Source organism: Pomacea canaliculata, linkage group LG2, assembly GCF_003073045.1.
Source record: "Pomacea canaliculata isolate SZHN2017 linkage group LG2, ASM307304v1, whole genome shotgun sequence".
Classification (NCBI taxonomy): Eukaryota; Metazoa; Mollusca; class Gastropoda; order Architaenioglossa; family Ampullariidae; genus Pomacea; species Pomacea canaliculata.
In genome coordinates, this window is record NC_037591.1 from 12,353,159 (window position 1) to 12,377,854 (window position 24,696).

At 37.7% G+C, this 24,696-nt stretch overlaps 1 protein-coding gene across 1 annotated transcript in view; it reads left to right on the forward strand.

The window, feature by feature from the left end:
- Positions 1 to 24,696, forward strand: part of LOC112557061 (cubilin-like) — an 87,338-nt gene extending 62,642 nt beyond the window's left edge. The window contains exons 9-24 of the mRNA XM_025226686.1: positions 150 to 349; positions 837 to 1,008; positions 1,989 to 2,197; positions 4,216 to 4,393; positions 7,043 to 7,295; positions 9,340 to 9,470; positions 17,532 to 17,789; positions 18,087 to 18,350; positions 18,859 to 18,975; positions 19,469 to 19,581; positions 19,939 to 20,000; positions 20,911 to 21,071; positions 21,418 to 21,511; positions 21,936 to 21,952; positions 22,212 to 22,313; positions 22,618 to 24,696. Of these exons, the coding sequence (XP_025082471.1) occupies positions 150 to 349; positions 837 to 1,008; positions 1,989 to 2,197; positions 4,216 to 4,393; positions 7,043 to 7,295; positions 9,340 to 9,470; positions 17,532 to 17,789; positions 18,087 to 18,350; positions 18,859 to 18,975; positions 19,469 to 19,581; positions 19,939 to 20,000; positions 20,911 to 21,071; positions 21,418 to 21,511; positions 21,936 to 21,952; positions 22,212 to 22,313; positions 22,618 to 22,676 (2,390 nt within the window). The 3' untranslated portion in view covers positions 22,677 to 24,696. The remainder of the gene's footprint in view (positions 1 to 149; positions 350 to 836; positions 1,009 to 1,988; positions 2,198 to 4,215; positions 4,394 to 7,042; positions 7,296 to 9,339; positions 9,471 to 17,531; positions 17,790 to 18,086; positions 18,351 to 18,858; positions 18,976 to 19,468; positions 19,582 to 19,938; positions 20,001 to 20,910; positions 21,072 to 21,417; positions 21,512 to 21,935; positions 21,953 to 22,211; positions 22,314 to 22,617) is intronic.

The window sequence follows — 24,696 nt, forward strand, 5'->3', positions numbered from 1 at the left end:
CGTGAGTAAAAGTCAAGTTCACTTTTTTGCTATTACACAGACATCAGCAGATACGATAGCAAGAGCAACTTCAATCGTACTCTGTACGTTCAAAATAAATGTTCAAAATTAAACAAACAAATTTAAGAGGAGCTAAATATGTTTTTCAGTTCGCAGGGATTGTGGCGGGGACATTTCTGGTGACGAGGGTGTTGTGTCGTCTCCAAACTACCCGGCCAACTACGACAACCTGCGAGTGTGCGAGTGGAGGATCACAGTGGAGGATTCGTTCAACATTAGGATTGATATACATGACCTTGACATCAGGCCCTTGAATTACGGGTTTGGCTGTGCTGGAGATTCTTTAGGGGTAAGAATATTGAATGGATTACATGATTCTTATAACTGCTGATAGTGTTATAGACTAAATGAACTATTTACAAGCTTAGCAACTATTGCAGCGATTGCCACTAACGCCATTCATTTAGCTTCTCTTTTATTCCTTAATGAATTATTAGTTTTTGTTGCCGTACAACACACACACACGCGCGCGCGCGCGTGCCTGCACGCACACAATCACAGACATTGAATCTATCAGTCACAGGTCCTGTACTTCGCCGTTGCAATTTGCCATGAATATATTTAGGATCTGTGGCGGTCAATGGCGTCAACTAAACTCTCGATGAAATATCGTGTGTCATCATGGTTTGTAGACTTTATTTCAAAATATTTCTATTATTATTATTATTATTATTATTATTATTATTATTATTATTATTATTATTATTATTATTATTATTATTATTATTATTATTATTATTAAATTACTGTATTGTTTTCATTTATTTTACATTAAGTTCCCAGGTGCATATAGTGTTGGCTACACAGGATCGTACTACCGAGAATGTGGAACATATAATGGCTACTACGGTAGACCTCCGATATATTCTACAAACAACAGTTTGACGATGAGGTTTGTCTCTGACTGGGAGAATACTGGACGAGGGTTCAATGTGTCGTGGAGAAAAGGTGACATTACTGACATATTTTGAATTATCTTTTAAAAGATACCACACTTTAAATTCTTGCTTGTCAACTGAGAGGTCAGTCTACGACTTTGTATAGGTCACAAAAATCATTAATTTGCGTTCATCCTGATCTTCACAATAAAGATGCGGTTAGGGGCACTCTCTTTTCTTATTGATGCTTAAGCTCCTGAGAATAAAAACGGATTGTTTGCTTGTTACATTATTAGTCTATTATCTAGTATAAGCGATACATTTACCTCTTATTATGCAGTTTTCATTAATAAATTATTCAAAATGCAAGTTTAGAGTTACGTATGATTAGTGTACATAACTCAGTGTAACATCAGACCTGTTATTCATTAAAAAACCAACAATATTTTTGTTAATTAATATGTTTTATACAGCTAAGGGTAGTCGAACACTTGTCATCATTAATAGTGGGTGTTTTTTATACATTATTAATCATTGCAACCAAATAATTTTGTTAGAATGTTTTTTAAAAAACTCTACTCAATATTTGGTAGCAACTCCATGAGGATTACAACACGACACAAATCCTTAGGAAATGTTACAAGAATGAATAAATGCTATTATTTATTATTTTTTGAAACATACCTAATACTTGTTTGTGATATACTTGTGTTTTATTGTTTTTGAAAATTTGATTTTTTTAATTAAGGCGTCATCATTTAACATAAACCTCACATAGCCATAGTTGAGTTAGAAAAGATTCTTCATTGATTACTTTATCATCATCATCATCATCATCATCATCATCATCATCATCATCATCATCATCTGCTGATTATAATTTTCAGAGAATTTGAAGGACGAAAGATTATGGAGAGTTTGAACAAAGTGCACATATTTCCTGAAATTTTAACTCTTTTCACATATAAGTGTGTTATGCTTCGATATAGTTGCTATGCTATCATTGTCAGTTTATGATACAATACTCGTGGACATCTTTTATTATTCCAGCATGTAACATGATACTGCAGACTTCAAACGGTTGGATTCAGTCGCCAAGGTTTCCTACCGGGTACCCGAACAATTTGAACTGTTCGTATGTCATACAAGCACCTAATAACCGGCCTGGCTACTTCACTACCTTCACTTTCAACAGCTTTGACCTACAAGAGCCTGATTCCACAGGATCCTGCATATACGATTATCTGGAAGTGAAACAAGTAGGCTTAATCTTCATAAAAATTTAAGTAATTATTACTTGAACTTTAACGACTATGTCACTACCATGATATTACAATGTCACGATACATGAGTCACCCGTGAATTCATTTCGCTTCTATCGCTCCATCGACCATGGCAAACTCCATGGTGTTTCATGGTGAATTCTTTAGAACCCCGCTTGACAAGACATCCTTGTTGACAACAGGTCGAACCCTTCTGATGGTGTTTTAAAGGTGAATAACTTCTACTGGTAGCTTGCCTTATACTCATCTGTCACCCTTTAGCAACTGTGCAACCTCTCCACAGGTGATTTCTTTCACTCATGTGCGCAGTCAACTGACATCACATTTACAACAGCAACGATATAGCTTTATTTTTCCACCTTCCATCAGGCAGCCGATTCTGTATACCTGCAGTAACAACAGACTGAGGCTGTCTTTAGTTGTTTTGGTCGTGCGACTTCTGAATGTGTGTAAATGAATGCAGGTGTCTGAAACATAAATGTATGAGTCTGTTTGGCGGATATGAATAGTTTTTGGCATTTTTTGTTTTTGTTTTGTGTTTTGTTCCTGTATATCGAGCTGCCCCAAAATGCCCTCTCTGATCAATGAAGTCTTATCACATTCACATACATATACAGAAGTCCGTCCCTTAGTCCAGGAGTTGGGAGCCTTTTGTCATCTTAGGGACATTATACTGTTTCTAATATCATTCGCGGGCCCCACTGAATTATTTATTTAAAAATTACCATGCTCTCTTTAGTTAAATTATGGTGCTAATACTCTTTGTGTCCCAGCCTGTCTGACACTACTGTCCTTGAAATCACTTTAATCAGCCTTTTGCTAATTCGGTGACTCGTTTCCCCCGACTTTCGCTCTCTCACACCCACTCAGGAGGGATCTCTCAAACAAATTGCTGTAGTAATCAACAATCATGATGGATTGTTTGCCGTTGTCGTGAACTCCGGGTAATGAGAACGTGGAGATGGTAAGAGGTTATGATTGCCACTGCCTCTGACTGATTACACTCTCGATACCTCCACCAAAACACGCCGACATTGACGTGTGCGCGCCTACTTTAATTAAATTGCTAATTACTCTTTTAACTGACTCAAGCCGCCAGCGAGTTTAATTCCAATGAACAGCTCTAGGAAATTGAGTGTATTAAAGACAGTTATAATCGTCGAGAGTATTCAAACATTTACAAAAGAATAATAATGCGAAAGACGCCGATCCTTTGCTGACCGTGATGATAAATTCTCATCTGCGTGCGATTCTCCTCTTTCGTGATTGGTCAATCGTCCACACATTCACTTGGACTATTCCACTATCTAAATATGTACAATCACTACTACGCTAATACATGATAGGTAGCTGGTCACGTGGCTTTATCCTACACAACTAGACCCCATTCATAATTTCAGCGCCAAATAGTCTCGCTTTCTATTCACTTCTAACCGCTTGTAACAATATTGTCCTTCTCTACGTTATCATTAAAGGCCGTGTTCTCTGTGAAGGAGCCTGTTATGTCACCAGCGCCCTGCAGACCTATGTTGTGTGACCGTGGTGCCGTGAGCGGCGCGAGGTTCGGTGATCCTAAGTGGTATAAGTTCGAGGCTCTATTCCACCTTCTGCCAGTCAGTTTGCCAGCGCGTACGCGGTTTGATGGATAGAACAGACGTGTAAACCCACACGATAGTCCTATTACTTAGTTATCACATGACAGCCGTCACGTCGGAATAGATATGCTGAAAGCTTTTGCGTTGGTAAAGATGGCATCTCGTGTGACATTAAGGGGTTCTGTTGTTGACTGTTATTATGATCCAGATGATGATGATGATGATGATGATGATCGATGATGGATGATGATTGATGGATGATGATTGATGGATGGATGTATGATGGATGGATGATGGATGATGATGATGGATGATGGATGATGGATGATGGATGATGGATGATGGATGATGATGATGATGATGATGATGATGATCCAAAACTACCTACTGTATTTCAAGGTAGCACAAGATCCATTCTACAAAGCCGAAGACATCATACCTCCTGACGCCAGAGAGTTCTGTGGAAAAGGACCAACGCAAAGCTTGACCACCTACTTTCCAACCACCCTACATTTTGTCACGGACGGCAGTATAACAAAGGGTGGTTTCAATATCTCCTTTATACAGACAATGGCTGGTAAAGTGATATTTTTCTGTTTATTATAAGAAATACAAATTTCTGGTCAGGTTCATGTCCCAGTAAATATGAATTAATTTAGACGTTTATATTACAAGTTCACAGACAGATGAACCAAAAACAATTTTAACTCATCATGTCACAAAATTTCGCCAGTCATGAGCATTTTATTAAACATGTCTGCCTTAGACTAGTTATCTCACCATTACCTTTCCAGCGATTGTCTGTGGAGAGGCGAAGAGAGTGTATGGGGGTAATATTGCACAACTTTGTGTGAAACAGATTGACTAAAATTACAGTTAATTTTCGCTCCAAGATCGGTGACTTTATAGCAGGGGTCTCAAACTCGCGGCCCGCGGGCCAACTGCGGCCCGCGAAACAAAAGTTTGCGGCCCCCACCTCAATATCAAAGTTTCATGTTAGTGCGGCCCGAGTTTGATACTGTTACAGTCAAATCTCGCTACTATGCCACCTACCGGGACCGAGCAAAAGTGGCATAGTAGCGAGGGTTCGTAAAAACGGCTTTATTTGCTCAAGTTACCCGTCAGTCCAAAGCTCTCAAGAATCGTCGGCTGGCGCTAGCTGTCTCCTCTCATTCTCCCCCTCACCTCTTCATCCTCCACCCCTCCCAACCAGGCAACCACATCCGCGCACCTGCATCCTGTCGCTAGTCGACCCCCTCCCGCTCTCCCTGTCATGTGGCTGTCACCCGGCCAGCGACTACCACCCCCCCATCGCCAGCCGCCATCCTCCCTGTGTGCGTGCTAGGTTCCATCCACCTAACTGCGATGTCCCACACTACCATACAGTATAATAATCGAGCACTGCGTGGAATTTCACAACTTGTGTCTTTTAACAGTCACAAAAAAGTGGCATAGTAGCGAGAGTCTGGGGTGGCATAGTAAATTTTTTTTACATTGAATTTATAGTCGGGACCGAGCAAAAGTGGCATAATACCGTGAGCCCGCAAAGACCTTTACGCACAGCTCCTGTGCTAAGTGATCCAAAATGGCTCATGGACTTAGCTTTTTTGGTTGATATGACACATGAGCTTAACGTACTGAACAAGAAGCTACAAGGTCAGGGTCAACTTGTCAGTGCTGCCTATGACAACGTGAGAGCATTCTCTACAAAACTTATGTTATGGAAAGCCCAGCTTTCTCAGACAAACCTTTGCCATTTCCCAGCATGCAAGGCACTCATGGATGCAGGCACACCGTTCAGCGGTGAAGAGAATGTGGATGTCATTTTGAAGCTACAGGAGGAATTCGATCACAGATTTGCAGACTTCAAGACGCACAGAACCTCATTTCAAATTTTTGCGGACCCCTTCTCCTTTGATGTGCAAGATGCTCCTCCTGTGCTTCAAATGGAGCTCATTGACCTGCAGTGCAACTCTGAACTCAAAGCCAAGTTCAGGGAGGTGAGTGGAAAAGCAGACAAGCTCGGGCAATTTTTGAGAGAATGGCCCCCTAGCTTCCCTGAGCTTTCCCGAATGTTCAAGCGGACCATGTGTCTTTTTGGGAGCACATACTTGTGCGAAAAGCTCTTCTCTACCTTGAACTTCAATAAGTCCAAGTACAGATCCAGACTTACTGATGAGCATCTTCAAGCCGTACTGAGGGTCTCAACTGCTTCCTCCCTTAAGCCAAATGTGGCTCGGCTATGCGAGAGTAAGCGCTGCCAGACCTCTAGCAGCAAGAAGTAGGCAGAAGAAGCCATGTTCAAAACAGTGTATGTTCAATGTTCCATTCATGTTCAGAAAGTTAAATGTTAAAGAAATGCTAATACAGACATTTGAATCTGAATAATAATAATTATATTTCTCTGGTCAGCAACTATATTTTCTTCAGTCTTCTATATCTGCTGTATTATTATTATATTTTCATTTTCAATTTATTTATTTATTACTGATTGATTTATTTTTTCTTATAAATTTGTTAATTTATTTTTATTTTTTAATAAGATGAAAAAATAAGACATTTTTGACCAGGGCCGCCGAGAGCCAGCTCGGGCCCCGGGACAGACCTCTCCGGGCCCCTTGTACTTGTAATTGTAAATTATTTTCCCAGTATATAATGTATGTTTACAATTCGAATCTCAATATCTACGCTCAAACTCAACTTCTGCATGTGTAATGCTTGGGTGTTCTGTCCTTAGACCTTTCTTTAAAAGAAAAAGAAAAGGAGAAGAAGAAACAAAAAATCTACTGACCAAGGCCGGGCCCCCTTGACAGCCGCGGGCCCGGGTACACCAGACCCCTGTCCCCCCCCCCCCTCTCGTCAGGCCTGTTTTTGACATTGGAATGTTTTTGTAAGAGCTTTTCTTGTGGAAAACCTGATGCGGCCCAGCCTCATCCAGACTCTGCCTCCAGTGGCCCCCGGGTAAATTGAGTTTGAGACCCCTGCTTTATAGAGCAATATAACGGATATAACATCATGTGCATTTAAGCAAAGACGTCAAGAATTGTTGCCTGTCCTCGACAAGATAAAATTATCGAGAGGAGAGTTAAACGGTTTTTTTAATGTGATATATATATAAGTTTGCGGAAATCAGTTCTGCCTCAACTTTTGACGAGAAGTATGATTGGAGGAATATATAATTTATAGTCTATCAAGCAAACATTTAATTATTTTTTTTTTATTCCAGGGTGCGGCGCAAGCTTGTATATGGGAGAGAAAGGTTTTGTCACTAGTCCTAACTACCCAGGGACATTTCCTCGACTTATTAACTGTACGACTACCATACGAGTAGAACCTGGACACAGCATCACTTTAAGCTTTCAGTCATTTGTCTTGGGATACTATCCGGAAAACGTAACTGGAAGTAAGTGTTGGTGGGGGTCTGGAGGTGTCTTGGAAGTCTACGATAGAATTTCATCACGATCAGTTTTGATTGGAAAGTAAGTATTTTAAATCTCTTTCGTAAACAGACGATGACACAGATCCCAGATGAGTTTTTAATGTGTTACTATTGTCAAGTAAATATAAAATATATTCTTATTAGAATAATTTTTAATGCATGACTAATAAACATATCACCTAATCCCCTTTATTGTTTAGGGGGTTGTAAAAACTAAACTTATCTATCCTGTACAAAGTTAGTGTGCTATAACATTGCAATGATACAATGATATCCACATAACAATTCACTTCCCCGTTGATCGGACAATAATTTATGCAAATGTTGCTTTGGGAATTCCTGATTAGCGCTCATGACCAGTAAATACAAAACAATATACAGACTTTATAGGATTTTTAAGAAAGCAGCTGGCAGGTATAGTGTCTCTTGGTTCCAGCAAGTATTTCCTCCAGGGAAAGAACGAGCTAGCTACAGTTTTTATCAATTAACAGTGTTACGTGAATGTGTGCACACTTACTGAATCTATCCACCCTATCAAACAACCATTTATAGCAGTCAGTTCTCGTTATGAAAGCCTCGTGTTGTTGCTTGAAAATATTGAGGACGTTTATCAAGTTTTGCATGGGTTTAACATAGACAAATACTATAAAACTTTGCCCGACGGAAGTGTGCATTCATATTTTTCCGGTTAGCAACATCCTTTACTCTGACACAGCTTATTTTTCTCTTTTTTTTCTGCGTCTAGCTCTGTTAGGAATGCAGCTTAGGTGCGTATGCGAGCGCATGCCGTTACATAGCGTGGAAGTAGAAATAAACATTGCTCAAGGGGAGATCACTCTAGCGAAATAAAAGACGCAGACGACATTGAGTAGCATGACAAGTGAAGGAAGCTGACCAGTGTGTAAAAGTTTCATTTGTAAACATATTCATTACTTATTTTATTCCGTTCCTATATTTTATTTTTGACATTTTCGACCATTTAATGTGCGGTGTGGAGAAATCTTTGAATCAATGACGAGTATTTGGCAAAGTTAACTGGTGCGTGAGATCAAGATAGTTGAGTGTAGAATGAACGAGAAGAAAATAGTATGTATGGAATTTATACATATGAATTGGTTAGGAATTATTTAGGGGGAGGAATAAGAAGTTGCTGCAACACCGGGGTGCAGGACTAAGGCGAGAGACACTGAAACTGTTTGAGGTGATCAACCTTGGATCAAGATATCGTCTCGTAACAAAACTTTCTCCCCGGTCAGTCCATCTGCTGGCCCCGAACTGCCATCGGAGGAGACTCCGCAAATGGTCAGTCGTAGGTTCATTGGAAGATTCGTGATGAATCTCCAAGTATCGGGAGCCAAGATATTTCACAAGCGGACTACATTCAGTGAGAAAGATTCATGGCGGAAGAATACTCTTCAGGGTGAAAAAAAATCAACGTAATGGGCACGTAACTCTCGTTGGTTGAAGAATTGCTCCGCGAATCGCACAACTGACAGAAATCACAATAACCTACAGACCCAATTTCGTGGACCTAAAAACCTTTATATCCTTGGAAAGAAAGAAGACACTGCGGTGTGACTTTGGTCCACAGGGCCTAGAACCTCAGACTTGAGAAGCGTGTATCATAGCTGACATCTTTGTGCTTTAATTTATTTGCTTACTTGTAAGCGAGATTTATCACTATATGTGTTGTGTGTGTGCGGGGGGAAGGGGGTAATACAATGTTCCGTTTTGATTATATGAAGTAAATATTAAACAAGAAAAAATAAGGAAATCAGGAAAGTAAAACAAGCTAAAAGTCAGTTTCAGACCAGAGCTCCTTTCAATACTAATTACGGGAATCCTACTGGCAGATGTTTGTTTTATGAAGAGAGAAAGAACACGTGTCAGTCCCTGTGTCTAAGTCTGTGTGCCTCGACACAGGGTACTAAGCCCTAATGAGATCACTGTCTATTAATTATCGATATTTTAGGGATGTCTGGGTTATTGTTATGCCCCGTTAAATAATACTGTTTGTATTTTAGAACTATAATAGTAAATAGTATCGATCATATACAAGATATTCACATTGCATCTTTTGACAGATACTGTGGGAAAATATCGCCGCTGCCTATCACGTCGACCAGCAATGAGCTGACCCTCGTCTTCACATCCAACATTAGCCATTATGCTACTGGGTTCAACGCAACATACGTATCGACTTTAGCATTGACTGGCAAGTATTAATCTCTTGTGGTCTGTATAGATATAAAGCTAAAATTTGACGCGTCTTATCTGTGCCTATCGGCAATGAATGTTGGCAACTCACATAAGCAAAGGTTCCAATATTTGACTTCTTTAAGTATTTTTCTTTTGATTGTATGATATTCTCTACAGGCCTTATCATGTCCCTTTAACAAAATTGCCAGAAAGGACATCAGCACATGTCTCACCGACTCAGTCATAGTCCCACTCTACTTAGACAATTTAGAGACAATCCTTGTTGTTTTGAGAATTTTTTTCTACTTGCTCCGCGTCTTTTTCTTCAGACTTTTACTTCTCCGTAAATGCTACTACTGTTTCATTAACACTAGAAGACAACAGATTTGGGGTTTGTGTTTCCTTTGTTACTTTTGAAAGATTTTACATCGCTTAGTTTATAGCTTAATGGAAAGGTTTGTGTAAAGTTTGGTCTTAAAGGATTTTGACAAGGAGTTCTCAGTATGTTCAAAACAAATTAGGCGGCCGGAAGGAGATTGAACTCTCGTAATTTAGTCGGTAAATGAGGCAAACGGACCATGATCTGCCAGCAACTCTTACATATCAAGTTGTCTCGGGTGTCGCGTGACCGCGACGAGGCCGGTCGAACCTCAACTGAGCGCAGACCATACACAGAAATCACAAAGACAAAATTCACAAAACAAAACTAATTTATTAGCCACAAAAATAATACTGATAGGAATCAAATATCAAAACATTCCAAACTCTCACATGAACAAATATAGATCAGCGCGAGCAATCCAACAAATAAAAAATAGATAAATTAAAATAAGACAAAACAGTTGCCCTGTGCACAGGCTAATCTCAGTCACCGTATATACATCACCCGCATGCACTGCGGGCTGACAATTTAGCCTGTAGATAAAACAATTCATACAATCAACAGGCTTGTCCTGAATCTGCTCAATTTCAATATTTTCACATAGATACATTTATCTAACCATCGGACTAGTCACAAGATTCGCTCGCATTCTAATATTGTTCTTATACAAATCCACACAACGGTAAACGAGTACGCGCTACAAGCATCGCCACCCGGCAATCACGAACGTTAACCTAACAAAGTACAAGTCTTGCATGCAAGCATCTGAATATTGCTTTGAACATAAAAAGATTCGTTCACTTGCACTTCCACCGCCACCCAAAGGCCCCTTACAGACTAGAATGGTGTGGAACCCGACAGAATGGATCTCTACTCACCCAAAACGGCTTGTGGCAGATCGGTGGACACAAATGAAAAACTCTGACTGTCATGGCCACGGTCCAGCACCGTCTGTTACTTGATGACGACTACCCATGACGTCAAAGAAGGAAAAAGAAAATTGACGCGTCAAGGAAGCTGTGCGCGCGCAAAGACGGAAACCGAAGAGAAGAAGAAAGGAGGGGGACAAAAGCGTGAAGAAAACATCCAACGATGGGCCAGCTCAGTATGGGAGGCATACAAGGATGACAGCACAATCGCTGACACGCGACAACCGTTACCACACAAAGCGAGGAAAGGAATTCAAATAATCTGCTACTAATGCTCGTGTGTATTACTCTGATTTGTTACCTTTTTTTTTTGTTTTTTTTTTGTTTTTTTTCTGTCATATGCTTTTGAATATTGCGACCATTCCGTGCTATTTTTCTTTTTTTTTTTTTTTTTTTTTATTTCATAATACTTAAATACACCAAACAGATACAAATAAATATACCATATTTAACATCGTAGGAAAAATACAACCACAAACGCACAAGGCACAGTCAAAAACAAGTCATACAACACAATATGCGCACACTTCCATGTCAACCCCATATGAATGTAAGTTAAGCACTTCTCTCAAGCCCTGAAGCAAAGCACGACAGTAACAAGAGATTACATCTAACAATCATGTGACCTAATACTTCCACACACACACATATTTAAAAACACTTTCCAGAAATGTGCAGTTTGTTCTAGCATAAATCAAAATTTGAATGACACAAAAAACTGCAACCATATTGTTCTCACAAAAACTTATTTCTCCTTTGTACAACAAAAAAAAAAAAAAAAAAAAAAAAAAAAAAAAAACTTTCACAAGGTTCACAAGTTCAGCAAATGTATACAGTATATCAAAAGCTTTAGAAAAAAAACTGAAAACAATTGTTCGATCTAGTCATTGCACGACAGTACCTACACCCTCACTATGTAGGAATGTTTGCATAGTAGAAATTCACAAATTTATTTAATCTCGAGGCAACAGCCAACAAACTGTTATTCAGGGCAATAATAGCAAGACCCATTTTTATTCACATCAGCTAACAATGAAGAATCAAAATATTTTCTATATAAAACAGCAAATTTTTTTTTTTTTTTTTTTTTTTTTAAACCATGAAATATCACGCAAATTGTTCAGTTATACTAAACTTGTGAAACTGTACAGGCCAAAGTAATTTTGTTCAGCACAAAGTACAGTCTCTCTCAAAGCAGAAGTCTTTTACACTTTGCCTTCAGACATTATGACTACAGATGCTACGAGGAAAATTTTCCAACCTGAGTGAAATGCAAATCTTCCCCATGCAATCTCACAAAAAAAAAAAAAAAAAAAAAAAAGCTCATTTATACAAATGGCTCATAATCAAACAAGTATTTACATATTTTAACAGAACCTCCATCTTCATTGGTTGCATACCACAGACTGCAAAACACTTTCCAGAAATGTGCAGTTTGTTCCAGCATAAATCAAAATTTGAATGACACAAAAACTGCAGCCATATTGTTCTCACAAAAACTTATTTCTCCCAAGCCCTAAGCGCATTTATACAAATGGCTGATAATGAAACAAGTATTTACATATTTTAACAGGGAAGCAAGACAGATAAAGAATGTGAAAAGAAAGACTAACTAGACTATTAAAGAAAGTGTTGTGGAGACTGCCAAATGTTGGCAGTAAAGCACGAATTAAGACAGAATGGATAAAAAAATTGCACCAAAAATGTAAATGAAAACAGATAAAGGACACCTGAGGCTTAACACAGTTTTAGCAGTTAAACACATGGTTGATGACGTTGCCAATGGAAGTAACAGTAAGCAAGACTGTACATTTGTTCTACACCTTGAGAAAACATAAATAAACAAACAAAAAAAAACAAAAACAAAAAAAAAAAAAAAACACACAAAAAAAAAAAAACCCACATAAATTTACAAAAACAAAACAAAACAAAACTATGGATTGTCACAAAAACACAAACACAAAAGAGAAAAAAAAAAAAAAGGGAGGAAGAGGAATGTGGAAAAGAACAGGATTCGCAGGCTTTTCATTAGACACAATGTAAATGCATTCTCACTTAAAAAAAAAAAAAAAAAAATACAGACAGAAACATTCAATGTGTGAAGAAAAGCTGCTCATATGGTATCCATTTTAGTGCAAAACATTCTGGCTTACTATTTATTGTGTAATAATATTTTTCTACATGATATCTTTTTTTTATTTCCAATACAAATGAGTTCACACTTAGATGAATATTGAAACATTTGCACCGGTAAATATAAAACTTTGCCATAATTAGAATAAGGCTGAATATCTTATCTGTCATAAGCTCATTTTGACTCCAAATAGTATTAACTGTTTCTTTACTTCTATCTGCTCACAATGAGCACATTTTTCTTTTAACTTAGTAAAGAGAATCATTCCAAAATTTTTGAACAATAATACAATCAAAAAACAAGTGTTCTATAGATTCCCTTGACTGATTGCAGAAGGTGCAAAGATCTGAATCTCTAAGTTTTTATTTGATATAATAGTGTGTTTGTAGCTAAAACACGATGCAGAATACGATATTGAAACCACTGAAGTTTTGTATCCATTGTAACAATAAAAGGGTGAGCAAATATTTGTCCCCACTGAAGGTCTGGAAAAACTTTTTCCATTTTCTAATGCATGTAGGAGGCGTCTGTGGACACAACAGTTTATTATATATACCTTTTGTGCCTTTTTTATGCTTGTTTATGGCTAACAGTGGTGCATAGCATGTAGTATTTCTATCTGATTGTTTCCATAAGTGACCAATCTTTCTTTTATATCTGACAATGGCCATGGATTCTACTGTAATACTCGAGAAAGTTTATATTTTTGCCATGTATTTGTTGGAATATTTCAAATTTCATAGGTATTCCATTATTATCAAGTAAATCCCCAATTTTCATAATATTACAGTTTAACCATTTTTCTACTGTTTTTTGTGTATCATTTTTGGACAGAAAAGTATTAAAAAATAACGGTTCATGCAGAAATTCTGTAAGTGACAAGGGGGTAAATCTAATGCAAAAGTCAGAAAAAAATAGCAAATACATCTTTCCAAAACACATTTGTTTCAGCAATATTTTCCAAAAGTATCCTCATACTGTTGAAAATTTAAAATCTGTGATGAATTGAATTCAAAAGGTACTTCCAGCCTGCATTTGATGTACAAATCTTCCTTATCCATGTCAGCTTGAGTGCATTATGAAAAGCATTGATATCCATTACCTTTAGTCCCCCTTCTGAGTATTTCCTGATAAACAGTGGTTTTTTTAATTTTGTGAATTTTCTTCTTCCAAATGAACTCAAAGGCTGACTGACTAATTTTCTTAAGAATATTCTTACCAGGACAGGGAAGAGTAATAAATAGATGAGTAAATAAAGACAGTATAAGGGATTTGAATACAGCGTTTCTCCCTATTGGTTGTGAGATCTCTCGCCTTCCATTCCATCATAATCCTGTGCATTTTAGTAAAATTTTTGGTAGTTAATATTTATCACAGCTTCAAGGTCTAGAGAGAAAATAATACCAAGAACTGTAAATGTTTCGGGATTCCATTGAATTTTTAATTGAGTCATATAGCGTGTCAAGCAGCCTCGATTAATACCAATCCAAATTGCAGCAGTTTTATCAAAGTTATATATTGAGACCTGAAAACAGAGCAAACTTCTCCAATTCCCAAACAGTTGCTTCAAAAGATTCTTTAGATCCATCAAGAAACAATGACATGTCATCAGCAAATTGTGACACTAGGAATGATTTGCTTCCCACAACTATACCTTTAATATCAACATTATCTCTAAGTAGAATGGAGAGAATTTCCGCACATATAAGGAAGATATATGGCGAAAAGAGGATCGCCCTGTCTGCAACCTCGTTCTATACGAAAACGTCGAGAGACACAGCCATTTACAATAAGGCAAGATTCTGCATCTTTATAAAAAAACATTTACCCACCGTAAAAGATCTGGTCCAAAATTAAAACAGTCTAAGGCTTTTCTGAATAAATGAGTGTGCAATGGAATCAAAAGCTTTCTCAAAGTCCACTAGCAGTAGCAAACCTGGCTTCCGCTGTAAACTGAGTATAGTATATATATCATATACTAGTCTAATATTGTCTGCAGTTGATCTTCCTTGCATAAAACCTCTCTGATCCTCGTGAATAATAGATGGCATAACTCGCTTTATTCTCTGAGCTATACAGGCTGAGGCAATTTTATATGACACATTTAATAAAGAGATTGGGCGCCAATTTTTTAACAGATGTTTGGGTTTGTCTCCTTTTGGTATTAGTGTTATAACCCCTGTCTCTGTGTTACAGATAAACTGCCCATTTTGAACCCCTCATTAATGATCTTATTAGAAATATTCCTAAATCTTTCCAAAAGAATTTGAAGAACTCTACTGGGAAACCATCATTTCCAGGGCTTTTATCATTCTTCATTTCTCTAAGAGCTCTGCATGCTTCTTTTTCTGTTATTAAACCTTCTAATTCATTCTTTTCATCTTCAGTTAGTATTGGGAAGTTATTTTTCTCCAGACAGTTTGGCTTAAACTCCATTAATTCAGACTCCTTACTTCTATACAATTCTCTCTATAATATGCTTCACATTCTTCTGTAATCAGTTTTTGATCGCAAAGGATTTCCCCATTTTCTTTCTCTATTGTCTTCATTAATTTACTTACAAAATGTCTTTTCTCTAAATTACAAAAGTATTTAGAATTTTTTTCTCCTTCGAAAATCCATTTTGCTTTCGATCGTATCCTCAATCTTCAACTCTATGTTCCCTAATATTCTGTAGTTCATTTTGCAGTGCTACAAGCTGTAATGTGGAGTCTTCAGTCATGTTTCTTCTGTTACTTATTTGTTGTTTTAGCTCTTTCTCTCTTGTAATCTGCTTCTTCTTTTTGGCAGATGCATAAGCTATACTGGCTCCCCTAATCTGTAAAAGTAACATTTCAAAAAAGTTGATCACTTATTTGGAGGTGAAGATCAGAAGGAGATATGGAATCCAGTGATTCACGACAATATGGTAAAGCTGCATATTGTTCTCTAGTCTCGCTAATAACCTTCTTGCTAATTGTATGTACTCCTCATCTTTAAGAAGGGATTTATTAAACTTCCAGAATGTCTTGCATTTTCCATGATTTTTTTCCTAGCTGAAGTGATATCATTATAGGGAATGGTCAGATCTATAAGATGGTTCTATTTTTGCTGAAGTAACTTCCCCGGCTAATGTTTCTGATATCAGAAAGAAGTCTAACCTAGCCTGTTGTAGTGGGTGTCTCTTGCGCCAAGTGAAACCTTTAGTCTCAGAATGCATCTCTCTCCAAATATCAACTAGATTAAACTCTTCAATAATGTTTTTTACTATTTTCCTCGAATTGGGATTATTTATTCTTTTATAGTTGCAATAATCAAGAGTTGGGTTTAACACCAGGTTCCAATCACCAGTCATGATGACATAGACTTTTTCTCGATTATGCAGCTTTTCTTTAAGTTCACTGTAATAAGCTGGACTATCAGTATTTGGGCCATGAAGGTTAACTAGCAGATAATCAGAGTCATCAATGCCCACTTTTAAAATCATAAAGTTTCCAGCTGGATCATTGTATAGATCTTTGTATTTGTATTCGAAGTTATTATTGATTAATATTGCCAGACCCTTAGCGTTTGAACTGTGAGAATTAAAGTAAATATCATATCCCCATTTCGCTTTGACAATATGTTCTATTTTTTTAGTAAAATGAGTTTCTTGAATACAGTATACGTTGTATTTTTTTTCTTTAAGGAAATGGAGAATATCATCTCTCTTATTCGGGTCTCCCAAGCCTCGACAATTCATAGAACATATAGTTAACTTATCCATTATTTTTAATTAGGAAAAAAAAAAAAAAACCAAACAAACAAACTAGACTGCCCAAAGAGTCATAATTAGACTGCTTCCTCTTCCGAAAGTAAAAAATAACAACGTACAGAGCAACAACATGTAACAAGAAACAAAAAGGCTGGCACGGTGGCGCAGCAAGGCCACAGCATTTTGCCATGAGCGGTATTCACAGATGTATTGATGTCGATGATGTATACTGTTACAGAAAGGGATGACATAAAGGTCCCACTGTGCATCTATGTTTACGTCGGTGAGCTTTTTGCTGTGCATAAGCGCTACCTTTATTTACGGCTGCGTACTTTTTCTTGATGCGAGTACATGGGAGGGGGGAAAGAAAGCACACTCAATTCTAAGTAGTAAGAATTCGTGCAGTTTAGAATTTAAATGCGCTAATAACTGTCTCTTACTTTTTTATTTAATAGAGAGAGTCTCAAAGGGTGGGCTATTTAAAAAAATAAATTAATTAAAAAAAAAAAAAAAAAAAAAAAAAAAAAGGTAACCCATCCTTGGCTCTGCGTATTCCTACTAGCTTCTTCACTCCCCTTATTTAGGTCTCAAAGAGTACAGAACATATATATATATGAAAGTTACTTACCAGTACACACTGGTTTTTGAGGGGAAATCAAATATATCTGATTTGTTACCTTGATAAAAGTTGTGCAGTTTGGATGCTGACTTTTATTTTGTTTTAGTTCTCGGATAAACCGAAGACCCAGAGGGCAGTAGGATATTCCTGAGTTCTGAGCCTCATTTATCATAATCTTTCTATTATTTCATCCGTTTCCCCCTACACACCCCTACTCATGTATTTGTTTGTTCACACAGCGCTGTGTACACAATTTGTTCTCCTTTTATTTGTGTTTCAGAGTGCCCGGATAATACTTACGGCACGAACTGTACTAATGAATGCACGTGCAACAGACAGAACACTCAGTCGTGTAACAAGACTACTGGCGTCTGCACGTGCAAGGGAGGCTGGACTGGCAGCACGTGCGACACGGATGTGGACGAATGCACGGCAGGCTCTGTGACGTGTCCGGGAAACTCAGTCTGTATCAATCTACCTGGAACCTACCTGTGCTCTTGTTATTCTGGTTTCTTCAAATCAAACCAGACATGCTTGGGTAAGTAATAAAGAAGAGTATCGCCCTTCTAGTCAGCCAGTCACTGTGTGTGTGTGAATGTGTTGTGAATGGGGGAGGGACCAAATATCACAGAGATCATTGTTTGGCAACTTGGTATAGTTCTCAAACATTCCCTTCTATTTACTATTTTTTAAGTATACGAAACAGACATTATAACTCTTATTTGTTTAAAATACTTTTTGTTTCAATAATTGTGATGTCTCCTTACGCCGTATTTAGAATAGACTGTGACGCGCGGTAGAAATGTTTAACGGACATGCTGTTTGATTACTTCAGAATGTGCTGAAGGCTTTTACGGGGCCAGCTGCACCAGTGCATGCAGCTGCAGCGTCAACACCGTCTCCTGCAACAAGACTACGGGCTCCTGCACGTGCAAAGCTGGTTGGACCGGCACGCGCTGTGACACTGACGTCAATGAGTGCGCCCTCGGCGTCAACAGCTGTACAGGCAGTCACGTGGTCTGTGTCAACGTGGACGGCGGCTACCGATGCGACTGTTCAAGTGGATACACCTACAACACGTCAGCTTCCACATGTTCTGGTAATACCTGGCCACAACAAGTCGTCAACAAATTTTACGTTTCTAGCTCCAAAATTTGTTGCCAATAATTCAAACAAATAATATTTTACGGAAAAAAAGAGTATCGTAGTTTAGTTGTATAATGTTCTGTACCAACTGTTGCGTTATCTGAGTGTTAAAAACGGTTTGTGTAAATACAATGTGACAGTAAACTGTAATGTGCTACACACAGGACTATAAAACGAGTGTGAGTATTTCTAATCGAACGAATCAATGATGTCTGTATTTAAATGCCTTGAATCAAACCATATCCCCATTAGAAAATTTGTCTCTTAACAGAAATAAAGGCTTTACATGTTGTGTCGTGCCTTAGTCACGTGAAGTTCATACAACGAGAAGAAGGCGTTTATTTATTGATAACTAGTGAGAAGAGTATTGAGATGAAGGATTTGCTCTAGTTATTAGTTAGACCTGACAGTGACGCAAGCGTTCTGTGTATGATAAACATGTTGATAACTGAAAATCACAGATACCGACGAGTGCTCCAACAACTTGGACGACTGCCTTCAGGTGTGTACAAACACTGATGGAAGTTATACCTGCAGCTGTGCGTCTGATTACTGGGGAACTGGCAATGATTGTACAGGTAAGCCTATACCATCGGTTTCTCTTTATAGTAAATATAGTTTTCTGTTTATTTAATTTAAATCGGAAGCGTCTGGGATTTAAATAGAAAAAAAAACATGGTCAAGGGAATGATGTCCCTACTTAACGGAGAGGTCAAAAGGCTGTTTACGAAAGGTAAATGTATACAGACAAAACTTTAGAAAAAAAACACACATATAAGCACAAACCAGAACATAATAAACAAAATAGATCAACAAACAGGACAGAAAAATTCCTGTAAAGGTAACATGCCGGCACTTAGCATGTAAAAGAAAGTGCAAACGGAGAAAGCTTAGCTCAATGTAGCTCGTGGAACCATGAGAAAGTTGCTGTTCGTACTGATGTATATGGCTATTTTGATTACCTAGACACTAGTTGTGTGCGACGAGTTCATAGGATAATCAAGGAAGGGGTTTTATGTCCCAGATTATTTTCCCGCAAAATCTGAGATTTGTATTTGATTCTTGTTGCAGAGCTGACTAAAGTCCCTGCCACACTGGTGGTGGACATTCCCATACCAGCCAGCGAGCTCGCCAATCCTTACAGCGTGAAGTATGAAGGGTGGAAGCAGATGACTGCAGGCGCGGTATGTATGACATCTCTTGTGTTTGTTACCTGGCTACATCTATCGAGACAAAGGTGTGAGATAATATTCGGATATAGTTCCCCTGACTATCAGTTCAGGTAAAACAGTTGAACTTAATCTCCCAAATTTACACGTGTATATAGACCACTATCTACATTATAATGTATTTGATTTATTTTCATTAAGTTTCTATTGAGTTGTTTCTCTTAAGATTTTCTATGAAGATTTCTGTTAAGACTAAGACATTGTATTTAGATTGTGTCATTACTGTTTATTGTTGTATATATTCATGCATATGCGCGTGCTGCAGAATACAGACTTTTGTAGTTTTTGTGAGCTCGCTTGTGTGTTATTCAGGTGTTTAAACGTTTGACAAGCCTCGTGCCAGGCCTCAAGGAAGTACACATTCTACGCCTTAGGTACCTGATATTATAATTACCTTAGTAAATAATAGGGATAACTCATTATCAGCTGCAGACCAACAATCTAGTCCCGTAGATGCTAAAATGTGCACATCTTATGGTTAGCACGTAGCCTGAAGATGCTCACTTATCTTTCGATCTGCTGCTATGGGTAAATGTTTGGGGGGAAAGTAGGTCTCAGAACTGGAGGAAATGTGACTCAGAAGACAGCTTTCTACCTACTTTTCTTGGTGATATATGGCTTCTAGTGTTTGTACACTTGTGCATGTACTGAATGGCTTAAAGATTTCATCAGAATTGTCTCAGACTTATTTGCAGGTAGAGGAGCTCAGCCATGCACCTAGCCATATTAGAGTATTCCAAGTACAACTAATGAGCAATATTCGGTGAGATCAGTGACATAAATAACTTAGAGACAAGTAGAATGAGATTAGTATTACAGTATGATCACATCAGGGATGTAAGATCAACAACTACCACACAGTATCAGAACAAGCTGCTGTTTTGTTGATGTCGTTTTGCAGAGAACAGACGAAGCAGTTAAAAAAAACTCTGAAGTTTGTTAGCTCGTAATTCAGCCGAGCATCAATGAGAACAATAAATGTAATCTTTACAGAGGACAGTCAGTCGCTAAGATTCTGCGCTTTAAAAGCATAATTTATTATTAATAATAAGTTGTTGGCTGTTTTTATTTAATTAGTCGAAATTCTTCACTTCTCCTGGATTTCAATCACAACTGTCTTCCGTAATCACAGTCTCTCCAATAGCCATATAATCGCAAGATTACACTCACACTCGTAAGGAGCACGCTCTTAGCGCTTAAGAACAAGAATGGTTTTGTTATTTTGTAATCTGTGTTTGTTCTGTGCAACATCTCTATCAACTGCATTATTATTTCTCTTCCTAGTGCCGGGAGTCTCATTGTTGAGTGTCAGTTTGTGCTTGACGACCACACCTACCTAACGGCGGTGTCAGACTTGATCTCGAGTCTGGCAGACCTGGCTTTCACCAGTATAACCATTGGCAATTACTCGGGGAATGTTGTCATCACCGTGAAAGGAACTTCTGGTGAGTTTAGATATGGAATTGGTAGACCGCTCTTACAGTCACTCTAAGTATAGTCTTGTGCATTAATTACTTTGCTTTGTATTTTTATAATTAAAATAATCTTATTTTATAAGCAACCTCGCCTATATATATATAAACCTTTTTTCGAATCAGTTTTCAAACATTTTTGTAATGAGTTGCTGGTAGGTGATGTAGCTTGTCAAAAAATGACAATTAATAGCTATGATTGTGAGAATATGGTAAATGTGAAAAATCTCAGTAATTAGCAGTACATGAATGGATGGAATTTAATTCTTCCGTGTTGATGTTTCTTCTACTTTCTATTATTTATTTGCAAAAATTGTAGCATCATCGTCCTCCTTGTGTACGGTGTACGACCTGGTCAGCCAGTGTCCCAGTGGAGAGCAGTGTCAGGTGGAGGACAGCAAGCCGGTATGCAAGTGAGTGAAGCCTCTACCTTATTTATACCTTATTTATACCTTATTGAAAAACCGGCATGGCTAGCAATAAATAAGGATCTCTTATAGGAAGAGTTTATTAGACCATGGTAATTTTTTTAATGTAATGATGTATCCGATGACAATGAAGAAAAATCTCTTATTGGGAATTAGAAATAAATTCATCAGTTAATGATGGTATAATGATGGTGTGATGGTACAACATAGACAACAGTAAATAACACAATAAAGAAGTAATATAAAGCCGAAAGATGTTGTCGATGTAATAAATAAAACTTGTATTTTTGAGGATCACAAAAACATGGCAGCTACACACTTTTGACACCAAACAAACGTACTTGAAACCAGCTGTTGTCAAGTCTTACTTCTTTGTACTAATGTTTCTTTTCTTGCTTTTTATTTTCAGACCAAGTCCAAAGGATGGTAAGCAACATTTCTGAATTAAAGAATCAAACGAGCAGAAATTGTATTATATTTTCTCTGCATAAGTTTTCCCATTTTTGGTGTTTATTGCCCTAAGCAATATCATTCAGGCTTAAGATAATAAGACTGTACTCGTTTTTCGCTGAGATTCATCTTCCGTGACTTTTGCCAGATAGTCAAGTTGTTTCCCTATGCCCCTGTGACCAAACTTTGCTGATGTATACAAGCTGTAGTCTACAATGTCTTTACTTATCACTAGACGTGGCGCTCATTGTGGGGCTGACTGTGGGGCTCACACTTGCATTCCTGCTGATTGTGGCTGTAGTCATCATATACATCAAGAAGAAGAAAACTAGGAAAGGTAATGAAAAAAGAACAGCCTTCTTCTGACATTATTTGTTTTCAGAAGAAGTATCTAATTCACTGATTATTCTGTGATGATTTAACCATCTAAAGTTATGAGACTTTTTTTCTCTTACTTAAACAATTGTAATTATCATAAATAACGATTACAATTCTAATAAAATTGACCAGGCACAAAAACTAGACAAAACGACAACAAATTGCACTCTTCATTATAACAGTTAGATTCTCACAAGCTAAATAAAGGAAAGTTGTATAGGTGAAAGTTGCCCTTAATTTTAACGGAAATCTATTGTTTTCAGGGACGACTAGACATAACCCAAAAGTATACAACAAAATCTCCATTCTCCACTTCAAGTGAAGAGGTCCAAGTCAACCAGTAGAAGACATCGAGGAATCCATGAACTCCTTCAAATAAGCCAGCATCGTAATAATAAAAACACAAACACAAGTTTACTGTGACACAGAAAACCACCGATGTGTCTCGTTACTGCACTGATTGTTTTAGGACGAACTGTACACTGGAATATGAAGAGGAACCAGAAGGTTGCATGGCACCGTGTGACAGACACAAACAGAAAGCAAAGTGAAAGAAGGAGACTCTAGTGTGACCTCAGTTGTTATTAACGTTGTTTGTGAAGGTTAGGTAAAAAAATATACATTATTTTATTTCTTCACAAGGACTGAGTGACATGTTTAAGTTTAGAACATTCATAATAATCTCCCAGTTCAGACTGAACTATTTTGCAACGTATGAAGATTAGAGCGATATTGTAATAAACACCCGAGTGTAGTTCAGTTAATAGCCTTTTCTACTAAAAAGCATGTACTTAAAGAAATATGAATATAATTTGTGATAGCTTCGATAAAAGAGGTAGTTTATTGCGATGCGGTACAGAATTTATTAATATCTTAGCCATTATTAGTATCATTGTTATGCTTTCCTTTTTCACGTAACAGCTTTTTATTTACTTGTATTTACTTATAATTATCTGTTATCTGTGTGCGTTTATTCAACTTTTGTAGGGTGAACTGTTTCAGTTTCAATTTCAAATATTGTCACATTTTTCTCCCAGATGCATTAGAAATCAGTGGTAACTAAACAACATTTACGGTATTAAATATAATTTAATCATACACTAAAACTGATTTGTATTATATGTTGATATAACGTTTCTTATTCTTATTTTTATTTTTTCAGACGAGTGTGAAATTGTGTTACGTCCTTCCTCCATAGGCATTCTCAGCCATGTTTTCGTTTTTTTCTCAGCCATGTTTTATGCACTCATAACGAATGTTCTCCCGTCGTGTGTTTTAAAACCTAAGGCTATCAAATTTTGTGTATTCTGAAACAGATTATGAGGCTAGTTGCACGACTTGTTTCTAAACAACGGCTTGCGGATTAGTTTACTAGAAACCCCATTCTTCCTGGCTAAAGCCTTCACCAAATTAACATATCCATGATCTTTCCTGACGACTGTGTTGTTGACAACTGTGCTTAGAGATGTTTACATGCTTGCTCATCGGAAAGGTAAGGAGCTATTCACCAAGATGTGGTAACCTTTACCCAGCCCGTAAAAGGGAGCTTTACACCCCACTTTGTCATTTAAAGCAGCTTGTGTGTGTGAAGATAAAAATAAAGCCCTACAATGTAAGTTCAGAGAAAGTAAAAGTCTTTCAATTTCGCAATCACACGCGCCGACTGTTAAAGGTGAGTCTCATCACGTGACTCGTAGCTTGACTTTGTGGTTATTGAGGGTTTGATCATGACATATTGCTTGGCTTCTATTAGTTTTGTCCACTCTGACCCATTCCCCTCGCTTTTGGGTCGTAGAGGCTGAGTGAGTTGCTTGATACAAGAAACCAAACCCTCTTGAAAATCAGTTTACACAGGTGTGCTTCTCGGCCCTCTAAACATGATGTATCATAATGGAAGGCGCAGGAGCGTCCAAGCTCAACCTCAACTGTAATCTAACGGATGCTTTTAATGACAGTGTACGAGATACAAAAGAAGACAAAAGGTTCAGAAAACTGGTGAAGATAAATGCCAAATAAAAAAAAAATATATAAAAAAAAACAAATAATGTTTCAAATGTTGTCAGATAATAAAGCGTGAGAAGAGATAACGACATTGTTGTTCAGTCGTTGTAGAACTGAAAAAAAGCCGTAGACTTGCACGAGCGTGTGTATTAGGCTCGGATGTAGCAAACAGCTGTGACTTGTCCCCGTTGTTGGGCATTCTGAGCTGCTGATGGTTGTGTCTGTCTTGTGAAGGATTCATAAAATATAGGTTTATTTTACCGGGTTATATACCTTGCCTTCGGGAATCTTGCTGTCTCTCTACTTCTCTCAAACATATAAGGCAATTTCTAGTGTCCCTG